The following is a 21,350-nucleotide window of genomic DNA, read 5'->3' as shown; positions in this document are numbered from 1 at the left end:
TTTCGAGCACAAAGCAGCAGGGGGTAGCCCCCCAACCCACCCCCATTAAATCTAATAACCAGAAAAGCAAGAATTAGACTTGTGTGGGACTGGGCAGTTGTTTGAGGACAGGTAAGGTGGTGACGGGTTGTACAGGAACGACATGCAGTCCAAACTTGACTAGATAATAGTAATAATAATAATAATAATAATAATAATAGCTGCAGCTGGTATTATTATTAAGTTCAGGCAATCCTCATGATTTTCTCCTAGATACAAATTACATATAATACTGAGATCATACCTATCTCAAAATGTTATTGCCCTGCTTGCTTTTAATGAAGGACTTGCCCCACTGTGAAGCCAAGTTCTAAAAGTGTATTTATGTCCGTCTTCACTAGCTTCAATGTCCTGAGTGCCTCGGGATCCCACCGTAGGCTTCTCGGCTCGCTTAGTTAAGCAGTCAATATTCAGTGAGAGTCTCACTGTGATAATCACCAGGGCCTGTGGCAAAGATTAAAGACCTGATTTTATTGTGGTCTAGGAGCAAAGCTGTTAATGAGGAGAAGGACGATGAGGACCATGGGGGATCCAGGCAAACAGGTGAGGGGTGGGGGGGAGTGAGGTTGAGAATAATGCTGTGTGGAATAAATGTCACATTTATGGCCCATTTCCTCCCAAAAAGGATTTAAAGTAGCTTAGCAAAATAAAAAGGATTATTCTTTTTAATTAAGAAAACAAAGAGTGGGAAATACAGACTTATAAGAAACAAGAGACACAGGTAAAAATATGCATCAGTGCAGAGCTTCTAGGACTCAGGGAAAATGGTGAAGACGATAACGCAATTATCGACAGAAAGGAGAATATTTTGGGGCACCTCGGTGGCTTACTTGGTTAAGGGGTACCCACTCTTGGTTTCAGCTCAGGTCATGATCTCAGAGTCGTGGGATCGAGCCCCACATCGGGCTCTGCACTTAGCCAGGAGTCTGCTTGAGATTCTCTCTTGCTCTCTCTCTGTCTCAAATAAATAGATAAACCTAAAAGGAAGGAAGGGAGGAAGGAAAACATCTCCTCCAGGTCAACAAAGCCACTTTCGTGATAAATTCTTGGGACATATGAGGAACACTACTCCAGAGAGGCAGAATTTGGGGGGCGGTCCCCTGCACCCTCAGCCAGACCCTCACAATGAATGGAAGAGCTTAACTCCAGAGAGTCCTTCAATTCTCCTGAGGGAAGCAGATTTTGTTTTTTCTGATTAAAGACACCTATGTGCATCTCCCTTTCTGGGAGCACGGAGAACTAGGTACTCAGGATGATTCTTCTGCTACACGTGAAAAATGCTAAGTGAAAAGAAGTGAGAGGAAAAACTGCACCACTGACCAGTCAGAACATAAAGACTGCTCCAGAGGCCAAGAGCAAAACAGCAATAGGAATCCAAGGAGTCCTGAGGTTGAACTCTGACAGCCATGACCTGTGATCTGCCTTCCAGGCAGGGCCCGGGGCCCCACCAACGCAGCTCTACAAGGAGGTTACTGCATTGAGCTGACAACAAAAAGGGGATACCTCCAGGGTCAGTGCGAACCAGCAAGCAAACATGCCAAGGTCAAGACAGTTTCACAAGGTAGGAGGTGAAAAATCTCTTCCCTGACAATTTGTAAACACAGCTGATCTTCACATAGGACTAAGGTCAGACATCACATTATTTCTGAGGTCTGAAAAACCTCAAGCTGAGAACTAATTTCAAAGCGAACCCCTTACCTTGTATTGCCCCCCAGACACTAGACAGAAGCAAACAAACATCACATTTAATAAGGATACATTCGATTATTCCCATTAAGACTTCTTATCAACATTAATCAATATTGTTCTAGAGGGTCTCACTAATGTATAACCAGAAAAAAGAAAAATAAGAAAAAAAAAAGGATACAATTTAAATAGGAACAAATATACCAAGTGTTATTTACTGGTGACATCTGTCTAGAAAATCCCATATAACCAACTGCAAAATTATGTGAATCAAAGTGCACATTTTTAAAAACCATAATCAAGGAAAATTGAACAAGGACTGGATATTTGATGATATTAAGGAATCAGAGCTCATTTGAGTGACATAATAACAGTATCATGGTTCTATTTTAAAGCTTCTGATATTTCAGGAAAATCATGGATGAAATAAGACATCTGGAATTTGCTATCAAATGTTCCTGCACTGAAAAAGGAAAACAAGAAAGAAAGAAGAAAGAAAGAAAAAGAGAAAGGAAAAAAATAGAGAGAGAGAAGAGAGTGGAGGGAATGGGGACAAAGGAAGTGGACAGATAAAACAAGATTTCAAGCCTGGTGAAAGGTAAGACGTAGATATTAATGATAATACTCTTTTTCCTACCTTTCTGGAATTTTCCAATAAAAAAAGTTTCTGGGGCACCTGAGTGATTCACTTGGTTAAATATCTGTCTGCCTTCAGCTCAGATCATGATCTCAGGGTCCTGGGATCAAGTCTTGCATCAGGCTTCCTGCCCAGCGGGGAGTCTGCTTCTCCCCCTCCCTCTGTGCTTTCTTTCCCTCTCTGGCTCTCTTTCAAATAAAATCTTTTTTTAAAAACAGTTTCTGAAAAGTATTTAGGAAGTTAAGCCCAAAGAATACTTTTTTTAAGAAGCAGGTCAGGGATTGAAAGCAAAGTTACTACGGTGGTTCTCGAAGCCGGTGCAAAATCATGCACCCAGTATCACCTCAGTCTAAATGCAAATTCTCAGACCTCTCCGCAGACACACTGAATCAGAAACTCAGGATGCGGGGATGTACTGTATGGTGACTAACATAATATAATAAAAAAAATTAAAAAAAACAAAACAAAACAAAGAAACTCAGGATGCGGGCCCACCAATCCGTTTAACAAACATTCCAGGGGATTCGGATACACACTCAAGCTTTAGAAACCGTGTTCTAGAAAGGATAACAAAGCCAGGTGTGCGGGATCTCAGACCAGCTTAACAATACAGAAAAGTCTGACAAAATCAAGGGGAAAAAAAAAAATTAGCGCTACTGAAAAACAAAAGAAAACATAACTGTTAATACAGAAGTGATTATGTTTTAAGATAAGTACGTGAAGAAGTTTACATTTTGAAAACTCTACATAAAAATGTGCCAAGTGAACTTTGTGGTCAACTCGCACTAAGGCTCAGGCCTCACTCAGAGATTTACAAACTACAGCAAGAGGGTGCATAACCAAGTCTGCTCTTTAGATCTATTCTCATCTTCTCAAACGCATATATATTGTTTTGCTAAGAGAGATCACCATGGTAAATATGGAGCAGACACTGAAATTGCCTGACAGACAACCTTCAGCAGTTTTTAAAAGACCCCACTAAATAACACCAATCACAGGGTAAAAAGCAGTTGCCTCACAACATTGTGCGTATGAATTACTCATAGCAGAGTCACTTTTTGGACATATTGCAAAAAATCAATTTAATTACTTGTCCAACTAAGCCGTACGCATTTTAGGATACCCTGGAATGATTTCATGGTAATTAACATAAAATGAAGCCCTTAAACCCCATGATTTCTTTTTACTATTCTAATAAATGGTGAAAGCGATGGCCTATTACTTTAACTTTCCCAAGAATCTGATAGGATGTCTGTCACTGCACCACGTGATAACATTACATTTGTACTTCAATTATGCAATCTTGAATATTTTCCCTCTGTTTCTCCTATTAATGCTTAATACTTTGCCATCATTTGTTTCCAAAGTTAATTCAAACTTTACCTCCTATGTCACCATGCAAGGGACAGCAACCTCCTCCACACTACATTTTTAGTTAGATAATTAAAGCACTCCAGCAATTTTTTTTTAAAGGACCTCCTTCTTAGCTTCTGAGATGAGAATGTTAAGAAGGGCAAATATCATTCTCGTTTTAAAAATAAAGGGCCCAATGTGAATAACTCATGAAACGAGCTCTACCTCCAGTCCTCAACAAGATGCTTCTACCTGAGCGCACACCAAAATAGCGGCCCACTGCCCGCACACAGTAGTAAACACGGTGAGATGTACACTTGTGGGCACCACCCTGCTCTTCACTAGCTGGGAGATGCACAAAGCTGCAAAGCTACCTCACGTCCAAACAGCGCAGCGTGGGAATACATTGGCATTATAGGATGGCAAACTATTTTTCCACGTCCACATTCCAGATGATATTCCAATTATTCGAGTGACTCAAACCATCCCACTTCCACGCATAACGTCTAATCATGTGGCAGCTAACCTGTGATTATACTGCATAATGGACAGCAGCACTACCACAGAGCCGGAATCCAGGCGGCTTCTCCCACCGCTGGGAAAATCTGCCACCGGAAGCAGGCTGTGGCCCAGAGAGACAGCCAAGCACCAAGACCGTTCTTGAGAAAACTGCGGTCTGAAGTTCAGATAGCAACTGAATGTTATCTCATTATCAAGTGGTCCCGTTGACCTGGGTCCCATGTAAAGACATGTAACTATTTTCCGTCCTTTAGTAACTACATCCTATTAAAGAAAGCACCTAGGGTACTGGGGCTATAGCTCCAAGTCCCCAAACTTATCACCAAAATGCAAGCTATTAATAGTCCACCAAAAAAAAAAATTCCTTGGTTTAAATGATTTAGAAAAACAAGGCATAGTATTTACCTGTGAACATTACTAACGAATCTGAGATGTCCTACATAAAGAAATATATTAGACTTTGTTCACTCCAGTGTTTCCCCCACAGCTGTATGCTGAGTTCTTCCAGAATATCACGACAGGGCAACACTATCAGAAAGTAAGCATGATACAGCAGAAAGCCTCTGGATTACACACACAGGACTCTTGAGCTCCGTGTTCAGTCCTGCTCTAACCTTGCTATATAGACACTCAGACAAATCATTTATTTGTGTTTGGGCTTCTGTTCATGGCTTGATCTAGATTTGGTCTATCTCTAAAATCCATTTTTGCTTAAGTGACTCTATCACATAAGAAACAGTTATCTATCAAATTCTCAGGTAGCTTGAAACTTACAGTTTAAGAATACATTAATCTGCATCAAAAATCTGACTCAAAACATTATTTTCTGCTCATTCATTCTTAAAATGGTGGTTGTCAATGTTTTCACCTAAAGGATATCATAGTTTTAAGAACATGGTCCTGTTAAAATATATTCATTTTCAAAGTCACTAAATTTTCCTAATTTGCATATTACAATCATTTGGAATTTCAAAAAGTTCCTAAAAAGTGGTTTCATTTTCCAGGACATTACAAAAGAAATGAAGCCATTCAATATAAGGTCTGGGTGACTAAAGCTCACATTAGGGATGGCTGTCCTGCCAAGGCACAGGAGCTAACCCACAGCCCCATTTACTCCTGAACAAGGTCTCCAACCCCAACCGTATCTAGTAAGTCTGACAGAGAATTCAGAAAAACACAAAGCCCATCCCAGAGCCTCACCTGGAGCAGAGAACCAAGCCAGCAGTTCTCAGCCAGGGGCACAAGCCCCCATGCCCATCCTCAGAGCTCTAACAAGTTCCCTTGCCCACAAATAGATGGTAATAGCAGGTCCTACCTGCCCAAGGACACTACCTGTAGACACACCCAGAAACCCAAACAGAGGTGACTGGTGAAAAAACAAACCTGTGAAGGCTAGGAGAGGAGCCCCATTACTCAAATGCACAGATACCAACATAAGGAATCAAGGATCATGGAAAGTCACATAATTGTGACACCACCAAAGGAAACTAATAAAGTTCCAATAACTAACTCTAAAATAATGGAGAATCCATGACCTGTCAGACAAAGAATGTAGAATAATCCTGTTAAGGAAGTTTAGTAAGCTACAAGAAAACAGAGATAACTACACAAAACTGGAGAAACAATGCATGAACAAAACAATAAGTCTGACAAGGAAACAGCAGCCATTCAAAAACAAACAGAAATCTTGGAGTTGAAAAATATAATAACTGAAGAATTTAACAGAGTTTCAAAAGTAGACTCGACCATGCAGAAAAAAGAATCAACAACTAGAGAGGATAGGACATTAGATGTTAGAGTCAGAAGAGCAAAAAGGAAATGAAACAGAATGAAAAAAGTCTACAGGGGTTATGGGACACAATGGGACAACAAAACAAAACTAAGCAAAATATTCACACTATGGGAATTCCAAAAGGAGAAAAGAAAGAGAAAAGAACAGAAAATATATTTAAAGCAAAAATAGCTGAAAACTCTCCAAACCTGAGAAGAGAAATGGACACCCAGATCCATGAGGCCCAAAAGACCCTAAAAAGGTTGACCCTGAATAGGACTACGCTGAGAAACATTACAATTAAAAAGTCAAAGACAAATAATTTAAGAGCAGTAAGAGAAAAGAGGCAAGTTACATACAAGGGAGACCCCATAAGATTCTTGGTAGATTTCTCAAAAGAAACATTTCAATCAAGGAGAGAAGAGGATGACATGTTCAAAATACTGACAAAAAATAACTGTCAACCAGGAATTCTACAACCAGAAAACGTGTCCTTCAGAAACAAAGAAGGACCTTCCCAAACCAACAAAAGCTGAGTGAGTTCATTACCACCAGATCTGCCTTACAAGAAATGCTAATGGATGTTCTTGGAGTAGAAGTAAAAGAGCACTAACATCGTAAAAACATAAAAAGGTAATGCAAATCTCACTGGTAATGGTAAATATATAGGCATATTATCTTCTGCAATATGACAACAGTGGTGTATAATTCACTTAAAACTCTAGTTTAAAAGTTAAGAGTGTACTTAAAACAACCGTAATGACAATAATCTGTTACAATTTACATGGTACTTTTTTTTACATTTTTTTTATGTAAACTCTATGCCACACACAGGGCTCCAACCCATAATCCAAGATCAAAAGTCACATGCTCTACAGACTGGGCCAGCCAGGCGCGCCCACATGTTTTTTACATTGTATAAATAATAACAGCAGTAACCTAAAACGTGACGAAGAGGAGAAGGAAAAGTGTAAAGTTTACAAACTCTACTAAAATTGTTATCAGTTTAAAATACGTGTTGTAAGTTTTAAGATATTTTATGTAAGCCACATGGCAACGACACAGAAAAATCCTGTACTAATTACACAAAAGAAAACAAGTCAAAACATACTGATACCAAAAGACATCAAAAAACAAAAAAGCAGGATAAGAATCAGAGAATAATGGATCGACAAAACAACCAGAATACAATGAACAAAATTACAAAAGTCCTTAGTAAGGACTATCAATCAATAATTACTTTAAATGTAAGAAAATGATATTCTCCAATTAAAAGACACAGACTGCTTCAAAAGATAAAAACAAACAAACAAAAACCCAATAACTTAAAAAAAAAACACAAAAAACAAGATCTAACAATATTGCTGCTTATAGACTTACTTTAGCCTTAAAAACACACCTAGACTGAGCATGAAAGGATGGAAAAAGACATTTCAAGCAAATGGTAACCAAAACCAAAAAAAACCAAAGAGGGTAGCTATATTTGTATTGGACAAAATGGACTTTAAAAGTGGTAAAAAACAAAAAAACAAAAAAAACCAGAGATCACTATACAATGGTAAAGAGGTCAATGTAAAAAGATTAACAACTGTAAATGTTCATCACCCAACACTGGCACATGTAAATACACAAAGCAAAAACAGAACTAAAAGGAGAGACGAACAGTATAACAATAGTAGCTGCCATCTTTGACATCCCACTCTCAATAACAGATAGATTAGCCAGAGAATCAAAAGGAAACAGTGGATCTGAACAACACTATGATGAAACGGGCCTAACAGACATACACAGAGCATTCTACCCAACAACAGCAGAATACACATTCTTCTCAAGCACACACAGTACATTTCCTAGAATGGACCATACGTTAGGCCACAAAACAAGTCTTAACAAATTCAAGGAGACCGAGATCATCTTTTCTGCCCACAATGGCATGAAACTAGAAATCAGTAGCAAGAGGGAAACTAGAAAATTCACTCACAAACACATGGAAATTAAACAATACTCTACTCAATAACCAATGGATCAAAGAAGAAATTAAAGGAAATTAAAAAGGGCTCCTGAGGAGCACATGGCTGGCTGGCTCAGTTGGTAGAGCATGTGACTCTTGATCTTCGGGTTGTAAATTCGAGCCCAAACTTAGCGTAGATTACTTAAAAATAAAATCTTAAAAAAAAAAATTTTTTAAAAAAGGTCCTTGACGCAAACAAAAATGGAGATACAACATACCAAAACTTGTGAGATCCAGCAAAAGCAGTTCTAAAAGCAAAGTTCACAACAATAAACACCTATTTTAGAAAAAGGAAGAGGCCAAATAACCTAATTCTATGCCTTTAGGATCTAGAAAGAGAAGAGCAAACTGAGCTCAAAGGTAGCAGAAGACAATATTTGACAAGGGAGCCAAGAATACTCAACGGAGAAAAGACAGTGCAAACCATTCATCTGGTAAGGGGTTAGTATGCAAAATATATAAAGAACTTATATAACTCAATAGCCAAAAAGCAAAACCACAATTAAAAAATGGGCAAAGGACCTGAAGATATGTCTCCAAAGAACATATATGAAAGGCCAACAGGTATGTGAAAAGGTCTTCAACATCACTAGTCATCAGGGAAATACAAATTAAAAGCACAATGAGGCACCACCTCACACTTGGTAGAATGGCTATCACCAAAAAGACGAGAAAATACTGGCAAAAATATGAAGAAAGGGGACCCTTTGTGCACTTGGTAGAAATGTAAATTTGTATAACCACTATGCAAAACAATATGGAGGACCCTAAAAAAATTAAAAATAGAACTACCACATGATCCCAAAATTCCACTTCTGGAAATATATCCAAAGGAAATGAAGACCCTAACTTGAAACATACCTGCATCCCCATATTTATAGCAGCATTATTTATAATAGCCAAGACATGGACACAACCTAAGTATCCATCGATGGAAGAAAGGAAAGAAATTATGATATACACATGCACGTGCGCACGCACACACACACACAGGAATACTATTCAGCCATAAAAAAAAAAAAAAAAGAGGAAATCCTATCACTTGTTCCAACATGGAGGGACCTTGAAGCCATTATGCTAAGTGAGGTAAATCAGACAAAGACAAATTCTGTCTGATCTCACTTACAGGTGGGCAAAAAGAAACCTCACAGAACAAGAACAAACTTGCGTCTACCAGGGGCAGAGGGTGGGGGGAGGGGAAAGACGAGGAAGGTGGTCAGAAGGAGCAAATTTCCAGACACAACGTAAGTACTGGGGATATAAAGTAGAAATGGCGACCCAGCTAACACGGTTGTGTGAGTATATAGGAAAGTTGTTAGAGTAAATCCTAACAGTCCCCATCACACAAAGAAATTTGTTTTCCTTTCTCTTCCCTTTTCATTTCTTTTCTTTTTATTGGATCTATATGGAAAGATGGATGTTAGCCTGACTTACTGCAGTGATCATCTCACGATATTTGTAAACCAAACTATCATGCTATACACCTTAAACTTACACGGTGTTGAATGTCAAGTATTCCTCAAAAAAACTGGGAGAGAGAGAGAGCGCATGCGTGCACAAGAGAAGATGAACACATGGCTGTGTGGAGAAGAGAAATTCCAGAATGCCCGAAAGAAGCAGCTGTAGCCAACCCACAGTGTTGCTCTCTCACAGGCTGGCTCGGCTCTATCATGATACCTCAGTTTATAAGAACTGATTATTGACCTCTATTCCTTCCCACAACAGATGAGTATAATAAATGGAGCATAAATTTCTCCACGACAATTCTGGAAATTAAAAAGCACATTTAATTAAAAGATAGCAAACATGAATAGGCTTTAAAAATAGAGATTCAGCTCTACCACGTGAACGGATGTTGACACGCTGTGTGCTACCAAGGTGAACCAGAGAAATACCTCTTTGGACTTTTCCTCTTTGGTAAATCTTCCAAATTTTTCTATCATTTCAGCCACAAATATAACATCCATCTTGTCAGAAAAATTGGCGGCTTCCACGGTGTAAGCCAGTAACTGTCGGGCTGTGGCCACAGCATTAGTAAGATTGAGAGGCATCTGTATTAAAAAGGCAAAAATGATCAACGAATTTTGACATTGTGTCTTGCATTTCGAAACATGAAAATGAATTCACTCTTTTTTCATTTATCACCAGGACCTTCTTAAAACGCTTTTTCAAACCTGAGGAGACTGGAACCATAATGGTAACTAACCTGAAGGAATTTTTTTTTTAACTTTGAAATATAAGAATACAGAAAACACATCTGGTAAACACGCTGCACCACCTCTCCCTCTCTACTTATCCGAATTCTACACATACTCAATGCCAATCGCTTAGTAAAGCCTTTCCTGAGTATTCCAACTGGGAGGGATCGATAACTCCCCTGGAGCCCCTACGCGGGGGAGGAGGAAGCATTTATCTATCCTGCCATGCACTGCCAGGAATGGTCTACGTTTGCTTATTTACTGACTTAAACACAACTCGGCACCAGCTGTAATAGGTACCAAGGAGCACAGGAAAACGTGTAACACAGAAACCATCTTCCAGCTGCTTATAATCCGGTCAGGTTTAACACCGAGGCATAGGAGCACAGACAAGAAAAGGCGCCTGAGGAATACAGGTGTGACAAGGGATCACTCGTGACAAAGGGATTCTAAAAGGAGCCCAAGAGGCGGCTTCCCAGATGGATTTGAAGGAGGGGTGGGATTTGGTCCAGTGGATACAGATGATAAAGATATTCAAACAAAGGCAGCGACCGGAAAGGAAAATGGACACCACGGAGGGCACTGAATACTGGGGCAGGTGACCTGGCCTGATGCCGAAGACACATCAACTGAATACAAACACCAGATCCTTATGCTTTACTAGTATTTAAAACACACACACACACACACACACACACACACACACCTGGTATTTCAACTAAAACACATTAACGTGAGCAAATGAGAAGACTTTGCAGTCACCTGATTAAACATATAGAGCACCCTAGTGACATCGTTCGCGTACTGGCAGCGAGAATAATCATCATCTGCCCAGAAGCCGCCCCGATCACATCTGCGCCAAGCCTTCCTCTCATCCTGTGGGTTTCCGGGGTAGATTCCACTGCCGTGCGAATTCCGAGAGCACTGCAGGTAGGCGGTGATGCCTGCTAACGTTCTAGGCCATCTAGACAGAGGAAGACAAGACGGGATAAGAAAACCTATGTGGCCGCAAATAACAGTGGAGGCACATCGAGGATTAGGACAGGTCATGGATAAGCACAGAGAAAAATCAAGAAACAGATTCCTTTCAGAATAAACAGTTAAGAAAAAAATTCAAAGGTTAGCATGGGCTGAGCTGTTTTAAACTATCAGCCACATTTATTTTAATACCATAGGGTATTTTCTTCAGATGTTCTCAATGTTGCTATAAACACACAGGAAAACGGTCTTACACCAAGTTAAAAAAAAAAAAAAAGACAGTTCAACAGCTGGCACAGAAACGGCGTTCCCAGATGTACAGACAAGTCACTGCAGCAGGTGCAGAACTGCTGTCCTTAGCAAGGCCTGCCTGCCATCCTGGCCCTTCAGTGGCACCTAGGAATTCGGGACTCGGGGGGATTCTCCCATGAACAGTTAACTGGTAAGGGCTGTTCACCAAGCCTGGACTGTTGGGACAAGCAGTACAGTTTATGCTGAAACTCGCTTTCTTCCTGGGAGTCTGAAATTTTGGTACACGCTAGACAGAGGGTGCCTACACGACCAGCAGTAAGAACTCTGGATACTGAGTCTCCAATGGGCTTCCCTGGGCAGCAACACCGTATAGAGGTTGCTGCCCTTCCCTGGCTGCAAGAGGAATAGAAGGAAGCCTGCACTTGGATCTCTCCAGAACGCACCTATGTCTTTCTCCTTGTTACCCAGCTACATGTCTTACTCTATCACTATAGTTTATCTTAGCTGTGACTACAATGACATGCTGAGTCCTGTGAGTCTTCCTGGCAAATTTCTGCACTTGGTGGCGCTCTAGCAGACCTCCAACACAGAATCCAACTGAATTTATCTGGGAGAAGGTACCCCCTGTGCAAGTGACTACATAAATCTGTCACTGGAAGTTGGGAGAAATCTTTGTCATTTGAGCTCCATTTCTCCAAAACTGGGAATGAATTCAATATATTTAATAAAAGTTACAGTTGACCTATAACATAGGAACTGATAAATTAGAATAGCAGTCATACCAAAATATAATTCACTACCAAAATCTGCATAAACAGATCAAGCAACACTAAACTAAATCTTATTAATGCAGGGAGAGTTCAACTGCATAATATACTAAGGAGTGTCAAAAGCTAATTCATTAATCAGTCAAATAATCAGATCCTTCTTCTATTTTTAAAAATGTAAAATAGTCAAATTATGAGCAAAAATAGAAAATCTACCATAAATGGAAAACATTGTGATTACTTAATAAAAGATGCAGAATATAAGAAAATTCACAAATGTTATCTATTTTGTTTTAAAGTATACAGTATAAATATTATCTATTAACAGTTCATCTACATAAATAACTTATCCATGGGCAATAATAAATGCTAATTTCCATATACTTGGGTCAGGGAGAATTTTTTTTTTTAAAGGACAAAAGATGGTTTTTTAAAAAAAGCAGTGAAGAACTAAGCTAAGCTAAAGATGTTGCTACTGCTTCATCACCTTGGATTTATTTTTTTTATTTATTTACTTATTCTTTAAAATTTATTTAAATTCAGTTCATTAACATAAAGTATATTATTAGTTTCAGTAGAGTTCAGTGATTCATCAGTCTTATGTAACACCCAATGCTCGTTACATCATGTGCCCTCCTTAATGTCCATCACCCAGGTCTCAATCCCTCCACCCCGCCTCCCCTCCAGCAACCTTCAGTTTGTTTCCTATGATTAAGAGTCTCCTCTGGTTTGTCTCCCTCTCTGATTTCGTCTTGTTTTATTTTTCCCTCCCTTCCCCTATGCCCCTCTGTTTTGTTTCTTAAATTCCACATATGAGTGAAATCATTCACCTTGGATTTAAAAGATTAATACCAGAGGGTTTTCTTAGTCTTTAAAACTTGGGCAGTAGGAGTACCAATCACAGGCAGTACAAACTAGGTATTCAACAAACTTTATGCTGCTTTAAAGAGCAACATATTTCCCTTCATTTACACCAACTATAAAGTCATTATTAAAATCCTGAACATAAAAAAAATTAAATAAGTAATATACTTAAAGATGTTTTTTAAACAACCTTGAAAGTAAGGCGAGTCTAAGGCAAAAGTTGTTACCTCTCACAAAGTCTACATTTTCTACTTAAAAAAACTGTAATATTTCACTCATTCTGCTTATCTCAACGCAAAGAGTCCAACACCAATGGTACCCAAAGTTTCAGGCCATCCAAAAGCTTTCATTTCCCAAAGTCCTTCTTCCTTAGAACCAAATTGGGGAGGATAATGAACATGGCTTTCTCCTAATTATCATGTCTGCTTAACTGCCAAGAATTAAAAGTATCTTAAACCTTCCAAAGCTCATCCATAAAAAAGCCCTTAAAAAAAACAGGACACACCATTAGCCTTTCTGAATTCTGCAATTTTAGTAGAATTTCCAGAATGTTCCCCTAAAGTAGTGTTCCTTAACTTTTACAACAAACCGTTAAACACGAAACACTCTGCCTGCAGAGACTGTTAAATCAACATATCTGAGATAAAGTCCAGGCACCTTTTCTTCTTGATCTTCATACATGACTCTGACATTACTGTTCTGAAGGGCAGTCCTTAGATATATAAGGATATATACGTGAATACATAGGTATTTCTCGAATTCTCTTCTCGAGGATAGTAGACCAATTATGCAAAGCCTTTAAGAATAAAAATGGATGTGGGCAAATCATTTGCCCAGCACTCTCCATGTCACTGACCTGAAGTCCCCTTTATTGTTTACCACTCTCTCGGGAGGACAGTACTGCGCAGAGCTTTCTAATACCACGATATCGACGGTTCTCGTATTGTTCCCGCGTTTAGTCTGGACGTGACAGCCCCAATTTCCAGTTGATCCAGCCTGAATATTAGAAATGGTTAGGGCACTGCATGGAGAAAGATTTGAAAGAGAGAGAAAAAATGGTCAGACAAAAAAGGGAGACAACCCAGACTTGTATCTTTCATTTAGCAAGTACGTCTGAATGCACAGTGTGGGCAAAGCACTTGCTAGATACAAACGAATTTGAAAAATGACCTGTCTGTTTTAGTACTTCAGCAGCAAGTCAAGACAAGCAGGTGAAGAGCTACTTAAAACACTATGGGAAGAGCGATGCCCGAAGTATGAACGAAATGCAGGGGTACATCATGCCTCACGCTTCTGCCAGAAAGAGGACAGGAGGACGCAGCCAGGAGGGGGGACAGCAAATGCAAAGACAGAAACGTCCCAGCACGTCCTTCAGCAAAGCTAATGGAGACGTTTCCAAGTTACATCTACCTTTTCACTGATTCGGAGGGAAATATTCAAGCATGAAGGAAGGCGATTAATATTATGAAGAGAATAGTTAATAAAATATTTAAGGTAAAATATTTCGTGGAGGAACTCATTAAGTCTCCACAAAGATTTAACAAATTACCAATTAATGCTTCCACAAAAGGAGTTTTCCATGTAAAGGTATACTTCAATTTACAAAACAGCTGTATTTCTAAATAGCTGTCACTAAATTCAATTTTCAAGATGAACTCATAATTCTCTAATATAAAGCCTATTAATTAAAGAGCAAATGTCAGAACCTTCAATTAACCTTTCTCCCCACCACATGACCCACCATGCTATGCGTTTATGTAAATAGAAAAAGAAGAGATAATTAGACACAAAGGATATATCATTTTAATTAATTTACAAAGTTATGCCTTGAAGTTAAGACACATTTTTCCAGCCTCTTAAATCATTAATGGCTACACAACATCATATATTCTAATAAAGACTCTGAGGCACTGTTACTTTGAATCAAAGAAAATGTTTATCATCTTTGTTAATTAAGTCAGTGAATAAACCAATATGCTGTAATAAATATAGTCAAGATAAAGTGACACAAAAAGTATTTTACACTAAATTTAAATAACCTGATTCCAAAATAAGCAATCATTCTCAAATCCACAGGTTCCCAAACTTTCCTGGTTCACAGCACCTTCACTGCCCAGAAAACTGTTTCACAGAGCCCCGAACCCAAAAGAAATAGTTCCAATGGTCCAATTACTAATTAAATCCCAGAACTGCGTAGCTATGTCCTACTAACTTCACAGTCATTTGAAAAAATAACGCACATCAATTTGAGACAAATATTTCATTCTTAAATAACCCAGCTTCCTGATGGGTTGTGTTTGTCTGTTGAGCACTCCAAAATTAAACTAATGTCAGATACAGAACAGACAGGGAGACCCTTATTTCACGTTCCACAATGACTTTCACACAGCACTTGCTCTGCACCGTCATAATCCCCAAGAACTCAGCACCCTCAAGTACGGTACCAGCAAAGGAACACAGCGCAATCGAATGACACCTAACTGTCCCAACAAACGTCAAGCATTACCATGCTTCTTCCAAAACTTAAAATACCCCACAGCGGCTCTGTACGTGAACTCACAGTGATGTCCCAGGGCACACTGGCACACCCAGTGGGAGCTAAGGTCCTAATATACTTTGCCAACATGTTTTTAAAGATGACCTTTAGCAATACCTTCAATGTCTGAAACCAATGATCAGAATACAATTTTCGGGAATCCTCAAAGCAGGGTGTTCAGAGATTTAAGGAGGAAGAGGCAGCTTCAATATCATCTTTGAGGAAAACTACAAACTCTGATTCTTACTAATGAAGGCTCGATGACATAAGGAAACCAATGCAGAATCAACAACATCTCAGGTTAACCAATTCAATAACCATAGTTCCTTTTTCTGCAACTTCTTTATTATATGGAGGCAAATTCTGGGTAAAGGACTTCAGTCTTCATATGAAAGATTTTCACAGGAGTCAAGTGTGTCCCCACCCAAAAAAAACTATTAGGATGCTAACCTCAGAATTCATTTTTTGTACTGCTATAAAGAATTTAAAGTATGACTTATAGAAATAAATTTATAAAGCCAATCTAATTACTTTACAGTTGCAAAATTTAAGAGTTCTAAATTAGAGAGAGAGAGAGAGAGCATGAGCACAAGCAGGTGGCGGGGAGGGCAAGAGACAGAGAGAAAGGGAGAGAAAGAATCTTAAGCAGGCTCCACGCCCAGCATGGAGTCTGATGTGGCGCTCAATCTCAGGACCCTGAGATAATGACCTGAGCCTAAATCAAGAGTTGGACAACTTAACTGACTGAGCCACCCAGGTGCTCCAGGGTTCTCTATATTTTTAAAGCTTTACTGTTGTATCATATGTCAATTATTATCTGTTCATATAATAAACTGCTTAAAGCACACATCTTAAGGAGTTTTAACACATGTATACACTTATGAAATGATCACCACAATACAAGTAAGGTAACAACTAAGAGTTTTCTCACTGGGACCTAATAAACTGTTTCTAACAATCTTATCCCCTAATAAAGGAATAACAGCAGACCAGCTTCCATGAAACTACTCTCCCTATAGTTCAGTACTATTTATAAAAGCTCTGGACAAACTACAAAATGACAACTATCTGAACACATGGCCAGTGATCCAAGAACAAGCAGAAACCACAGAAAGGATCAGCACTGGGAGTAAGACCAGGAAATGGTTTTCAGCGGCTTTTGCGCAAAGATAGGCCCTACTCAAACAGAAGTTCACAGTCTTACTTGTTGAAAGATCAGAGCACAGAGGTAGAAAGGAACCCGCCTGAAAACCCAAACTTCTACATGTAAAATCGACGCGGATCTCTAACTGGCCCTGGTCCCCACAGGGAAGACACCAAGCAGATTTCAGCTGCTGCCTTCACAGAAAAGACCGAACTAGGAGTTTGAGTTTAGCCAAACTAACTGCTTGAGGGAACAAAAACCAGCTAACTTCAAGCAAATGGAAGAGAATCCAGAGTCAGGGATTTGCAAAAAGTGGTTTTCTTTAAAGGCCACACAGTAATTATTTGAGGTTTTTCTGGCCAAGAAGCAACATCGAAGATATTATATCGGTACTTACATAACCATTTGAAATGTAACCATTTACAAATGTAAAAAATATTCTTATCCCCTAGGCCCATCAGGCCAAATGTGGCCCATAGGCTGTATTTGGCCAGTTTCTCCATAGTGAATCATTCATACTGTCCAGGATAGAATCCAACATTACTAGACACATAAACAATATTTTTTTAAATTGGAAAATATAAAATATATACAAAAGCAAAGTAGTCAGTGGTGATGATCCCAAGATGACCCAGATGATGCAAATAGCAGGCAAGGATTTAAAAGCATCTACTATAAATATGTTAGAAGACACGAAGGAAAATATGCTTCTAATAAATAAGACAGGGAATCTCAGGAGAGAAACAGAAATTATAAAATAGAATATTCTACCCCCAAAATTCCCAGACATGATTCTCAACTCAGAGGGCCTTTATTTTCTAGATAGATATAAACATAGATTTTTTTTTTTTAATGGCAATTCTGTGAATCTGCAATGATATTACCCTAAGACGCACTGGCAGAGTGAGGAAACTACAGAATATTATTAAATATTAATATTAAATATTCAAGGTGAGTTCTGTCTTTAAGAAATTGGTAGGAAGGAAAAAAGACAGAGACACAGAAACAGAGAGAAGAAAAAGGAAATTCAATGCCTACAGATTAAGATTTTACCAAAACAAAATATAAAGTGATGGTAATACATATATTTTTACTTTGTTTTTTACACTTTATAAAGTTCATTTGAATTAATGATTTTGGTGATCATACCAGGCATGGGGTTAACAAGACAGGTGTTATATTCTTTTACACTAGTGGAGTAGAGAAAGGAAGTATCTTAAAATGTAGCATTAACCAAGAGAGTGAAAATTAGGTGAGTGCTAAAAGTGAAAATCTGAGTTTAGCAGCAGTAAATGGTAGGAAATTAAGTTTGGCATTAAAAGTTTACATTTTTCCTCCTAAAACTTTAAACAAAATGTTTAACAGTGTTTCCCTTAATCCCATGCTTTTTTTCATCACAAATGGATGGAAAAGGTAGCTATTCAACTTCTGGAGATGAGTAACAATCAGGAAAAGGAAAACCAAAGGTTTGCATTTTTAAATGCAGGAAGATAAAATATTAATTTAAATTCTAACAAAACAGGACAATGCTGAAATACATAAAATCCACAGAGACAATTCCTCATCTAAAAAAGTTTACCTTGCAATCAACGAGCAGTTGTGAATCATGTTCTTTTCAACAAAGATACCTTGTGATTCATCAGTTTCAACTATCCGTCCATCCTGATACCACAACACCTGCATGTCCTGATCAATATAGGAAGCCATGCACTGGAAGGGAAGGCTGTCTCCTTCAAACACAACTTGACGATGAGACGGAGTCATGTAGAAAGATGGTAATTCCAGGGGCGGATCTACAGGCCACAAAACAAGGACTCAGTAAACAAATACAATACGATATCCACATTCTCGAAGTCAAAGGTATAGAGGGGTAGCCTGGGTGGCTCAGTCGGTTAAGCATCTGCCTTCGGCTCAGGTCATGATCCCAGGGTCCTGGGATCGAGCCCCATGGCAGGCTCCCTGCTCAGCGGGAAGTCTGCTTCTTTCTCTCTCCCTCTGCCCCTCCCCCCTGCTCTCTCTCTCTTTCTCTAATAAATAAAATCTTTAAAAAAAATTATAGAAATTCTAATTAAATTTTTTTTTAAATGGAGAAACAAATTTTCCTCAGTAACCAGCATTTTAATGCTAGCACCAACAAGGCTCCTACTGAGATAAATGGGTCCTAGATGAAAACAAAATTAGTAAAATTGAAATGAAACCATTTCATAATCAGTTCTGACATTTAAAGTTGTTCCTTTTTGGTCGTATCTAAGCAATTACTAAAAAAACAACACATTGTAAAATGATACTTAAACCTGGAGAATGGAACTGTGATAAGTAAATACTGACATATATATATAATTTTAGAATACATTCAGGAGACAGTATTACCTTTGATTAAATCACTGGTTTCTGCTTATATAAGTAATGCATAGTCACTGAGAAATTTCAGAACACTTAAAGCAAAGGGAAAGGAAAATCTTTAAGATCCCATATGTTATCATCATCACTGTTAAAAAGCTGATATGCTTCCTTCCAGTCATACAAATAAAAGGGAGGAATCCTAAATATATGTGCAAAAATACAGACAAACACCATGGGCGCATTCAAGGCCTTTAGATATTTAGCCCATGGTCCACTGCTTTTAGCAGCAGTCTGTTCTAAAGAATAATAGCACACATGCAAACATGCACACAAAGAAATCAATCCTTGCAATTATTTATGGAGAAATTATTAACAACCTAAAGAGATATAACAACAACATCTGTATCATGGATTGGTACGCATCTATTTGGTATGAGGAGGAAATGGGCTTATGTTATCCCAGGTTTTAAAAAGTTACAAAATATCATTAGAGTTATAATGACACTTTGGTAAAAGTACAGGAAAAAGATGAAGAAAATATACTAGTTATCTTGGACAACAGCTACCTTTGAGTGATAAGAATGAAACATGGGCTTTGTTCGGTTTACTTCTTTTAGTTTCTTTTCTCTTCCAGCTTTACTGAGGTATAACGGACAAATAAAATTATAAGATATTTGTTTCTTTTATTCTCCCCTCCCCCATTCAAAATCGTAAGATATTTTAAGTGTACATCGTGATGATTCGATACACGCATATGTTGTTTCTTTTCACAAATCTTAATTTTCATCCAATAGCATACTTTACTTGTGAAACTATAACAATAATAATAATAAAGAGAAAATGTAAAAAAGTACAGAACTGCTTATTTCCAGATACAAAGACTAAACTGGACTCTCCCTTGATCATTTTAAGGACTGTTTTTGGTTTATGTGGTTTTTCTTTTTCATTTAATAAATGTATTTTATTTCCCTCAAGTCTTCAGATACTACTCAAAATCATGATTTTCAATAGCTGCATATTACAAACGGATGGGTCAGAAGTCATTCAACCAATCCCCTATTTTTGAGAATCGAAGATATGCTTATACTTAAATACTAACATACAATGCTGACCATCTCCTAGGATTTAAACCCTCATGTAGAATTACCGGATCAAACTGCATCAAATTTTTAAGAACACTGATACACTCTGCCAAACTCTGTTTCAAAAAGCCTCTATTAATTTACACTCCCACCAACAAATAATGATTGCATCCTCAGTTTTGGGGTTTTTTTTTTTACTATCAACAAATTCCTGGTTTGCCAACTGATGGAAAATCCGAAGATCCACGCTATTCTCTGAAAATGTTTTTCATAAAGAAAGCTGTTCGGAACCCAAGAACCTTAAACACCAATTCAAAAAACGATTTTTTATCCAGCTGACTTAACTGTTCGCATAAACTAAATATGTATTATCAGATCCGTGAAGATTAATGGTTGTAATCAATTCCAGCCCGGTATAAAGAGAATTTTACAGATAGTCAAGAAAAAGAGAGTAGCAAGTAAAATATGGCGAACACTTCCCCTGCGTTTCCTTCTCCCTTACCGCATGTCAGCAACTCCTGCTTCACCCCCGTGACTGGCTGGGCCTGAAGAGACTTGGGGTAAACACACCGCGTGTCACGGACGGTGATGTTTCTCTCCTTCACCCAGCGATGCATCCACAGTATGTTACAATCACACAGAAGATATTCAGTCTGAAATTCTCTGTAGCATACAAAATACAAACTAGTGAGTACGGTGAATAAAATTAAATTGCGTGTTTGCTTTACATTGGCTTCTGCTTTGGGTGACAAGCACACCTTGGCTCACTGTCAGCGGCCTTTGGCACACAACACCAACTGGTTCTCTTCTCCTTTCCAGTGAGAAGACAGGCGGAAGGGCCGACCCCAGCATGCCTCCCTGCTAATTCAGGGACTACCTGCTTTAGATCAGAGCTGGTAGGCGAACGCAAATCTCTAGGTCATCCCTCGTCTATGCAACAAGCTCCTGAATCCCAGGGTCTGGAATACCAAATCTCCCATCTTTTGTGTCTATGGAATTTCTACCCGTTCATTCATTAAGCATGGTGGCACCAATGCTGGCCCCTGACAATTCCCCAAGTGTTCCAACATCATTGCCACGTTCTTGCCTTAAATGCCTATAAACTGTTAATTTCGGCAACATAAAGGAATATGTGACCGTTCACCGTGGCTCTATTCTATCTGACTAGAG

General features: G+C 38.6%; 1 protein-coding gene across 2 annotated transcripts in view; it reads right to left on the bottom strand.

Moving 5' to 3' along the window:
- ADGRA3 (adhesion G protein-coupled receptor A3) overlaps nt 1-21,350 on the bottom strand; it is a 123,659-nt gene that overhangs the window by 40,547 nt on the left and 61,762 nt on the right. For both annotated transcript variants that reach the window (XM_040625212.1, XM_040625213.1), the window contains 5 exons: nt 20,683-20,843; nt 18,335-18,548; nt 13,932-14,096; nt 10,977-11,178; nt 9,912-10,067 (listed from right to left, as the gene is read on the bottom strand). In XM_040625212.1, coding sequence (XP_040481146.1) covers nt 9,912-10,067; nt 10,977-11,178; nt 13,932-14,096; nt 18,335-18,548; nt 20,683-20,843 — 898 coding nt within the window. The remainder of the gene's footprint in view (nt 1-9,911; nt 10,068-10,976; nt 11,179-13,931; nt 14,097-18,334; nt 18,549-20,682; nt 20,844-21,350) is intronic.

Source organism: Ursus maritimus, unplaced genomic scaffold (genome assembly GCF_017311325.1).
Source record: "Ursus maritimus isolate PB19 unplaced genomic scaffold, ASM1731132v1 scaffold_8, whole genome shotgun sequence".
NCBI classification, from domain to species: Eukaryota; Metazoa; Chordata; class Mammalia; order Carnivora; family Ursidae; genus Ursus; species Ursus maritimus.
This window is presented reverse-complemented; position numbering and strand designations above follow the sequence as displayed.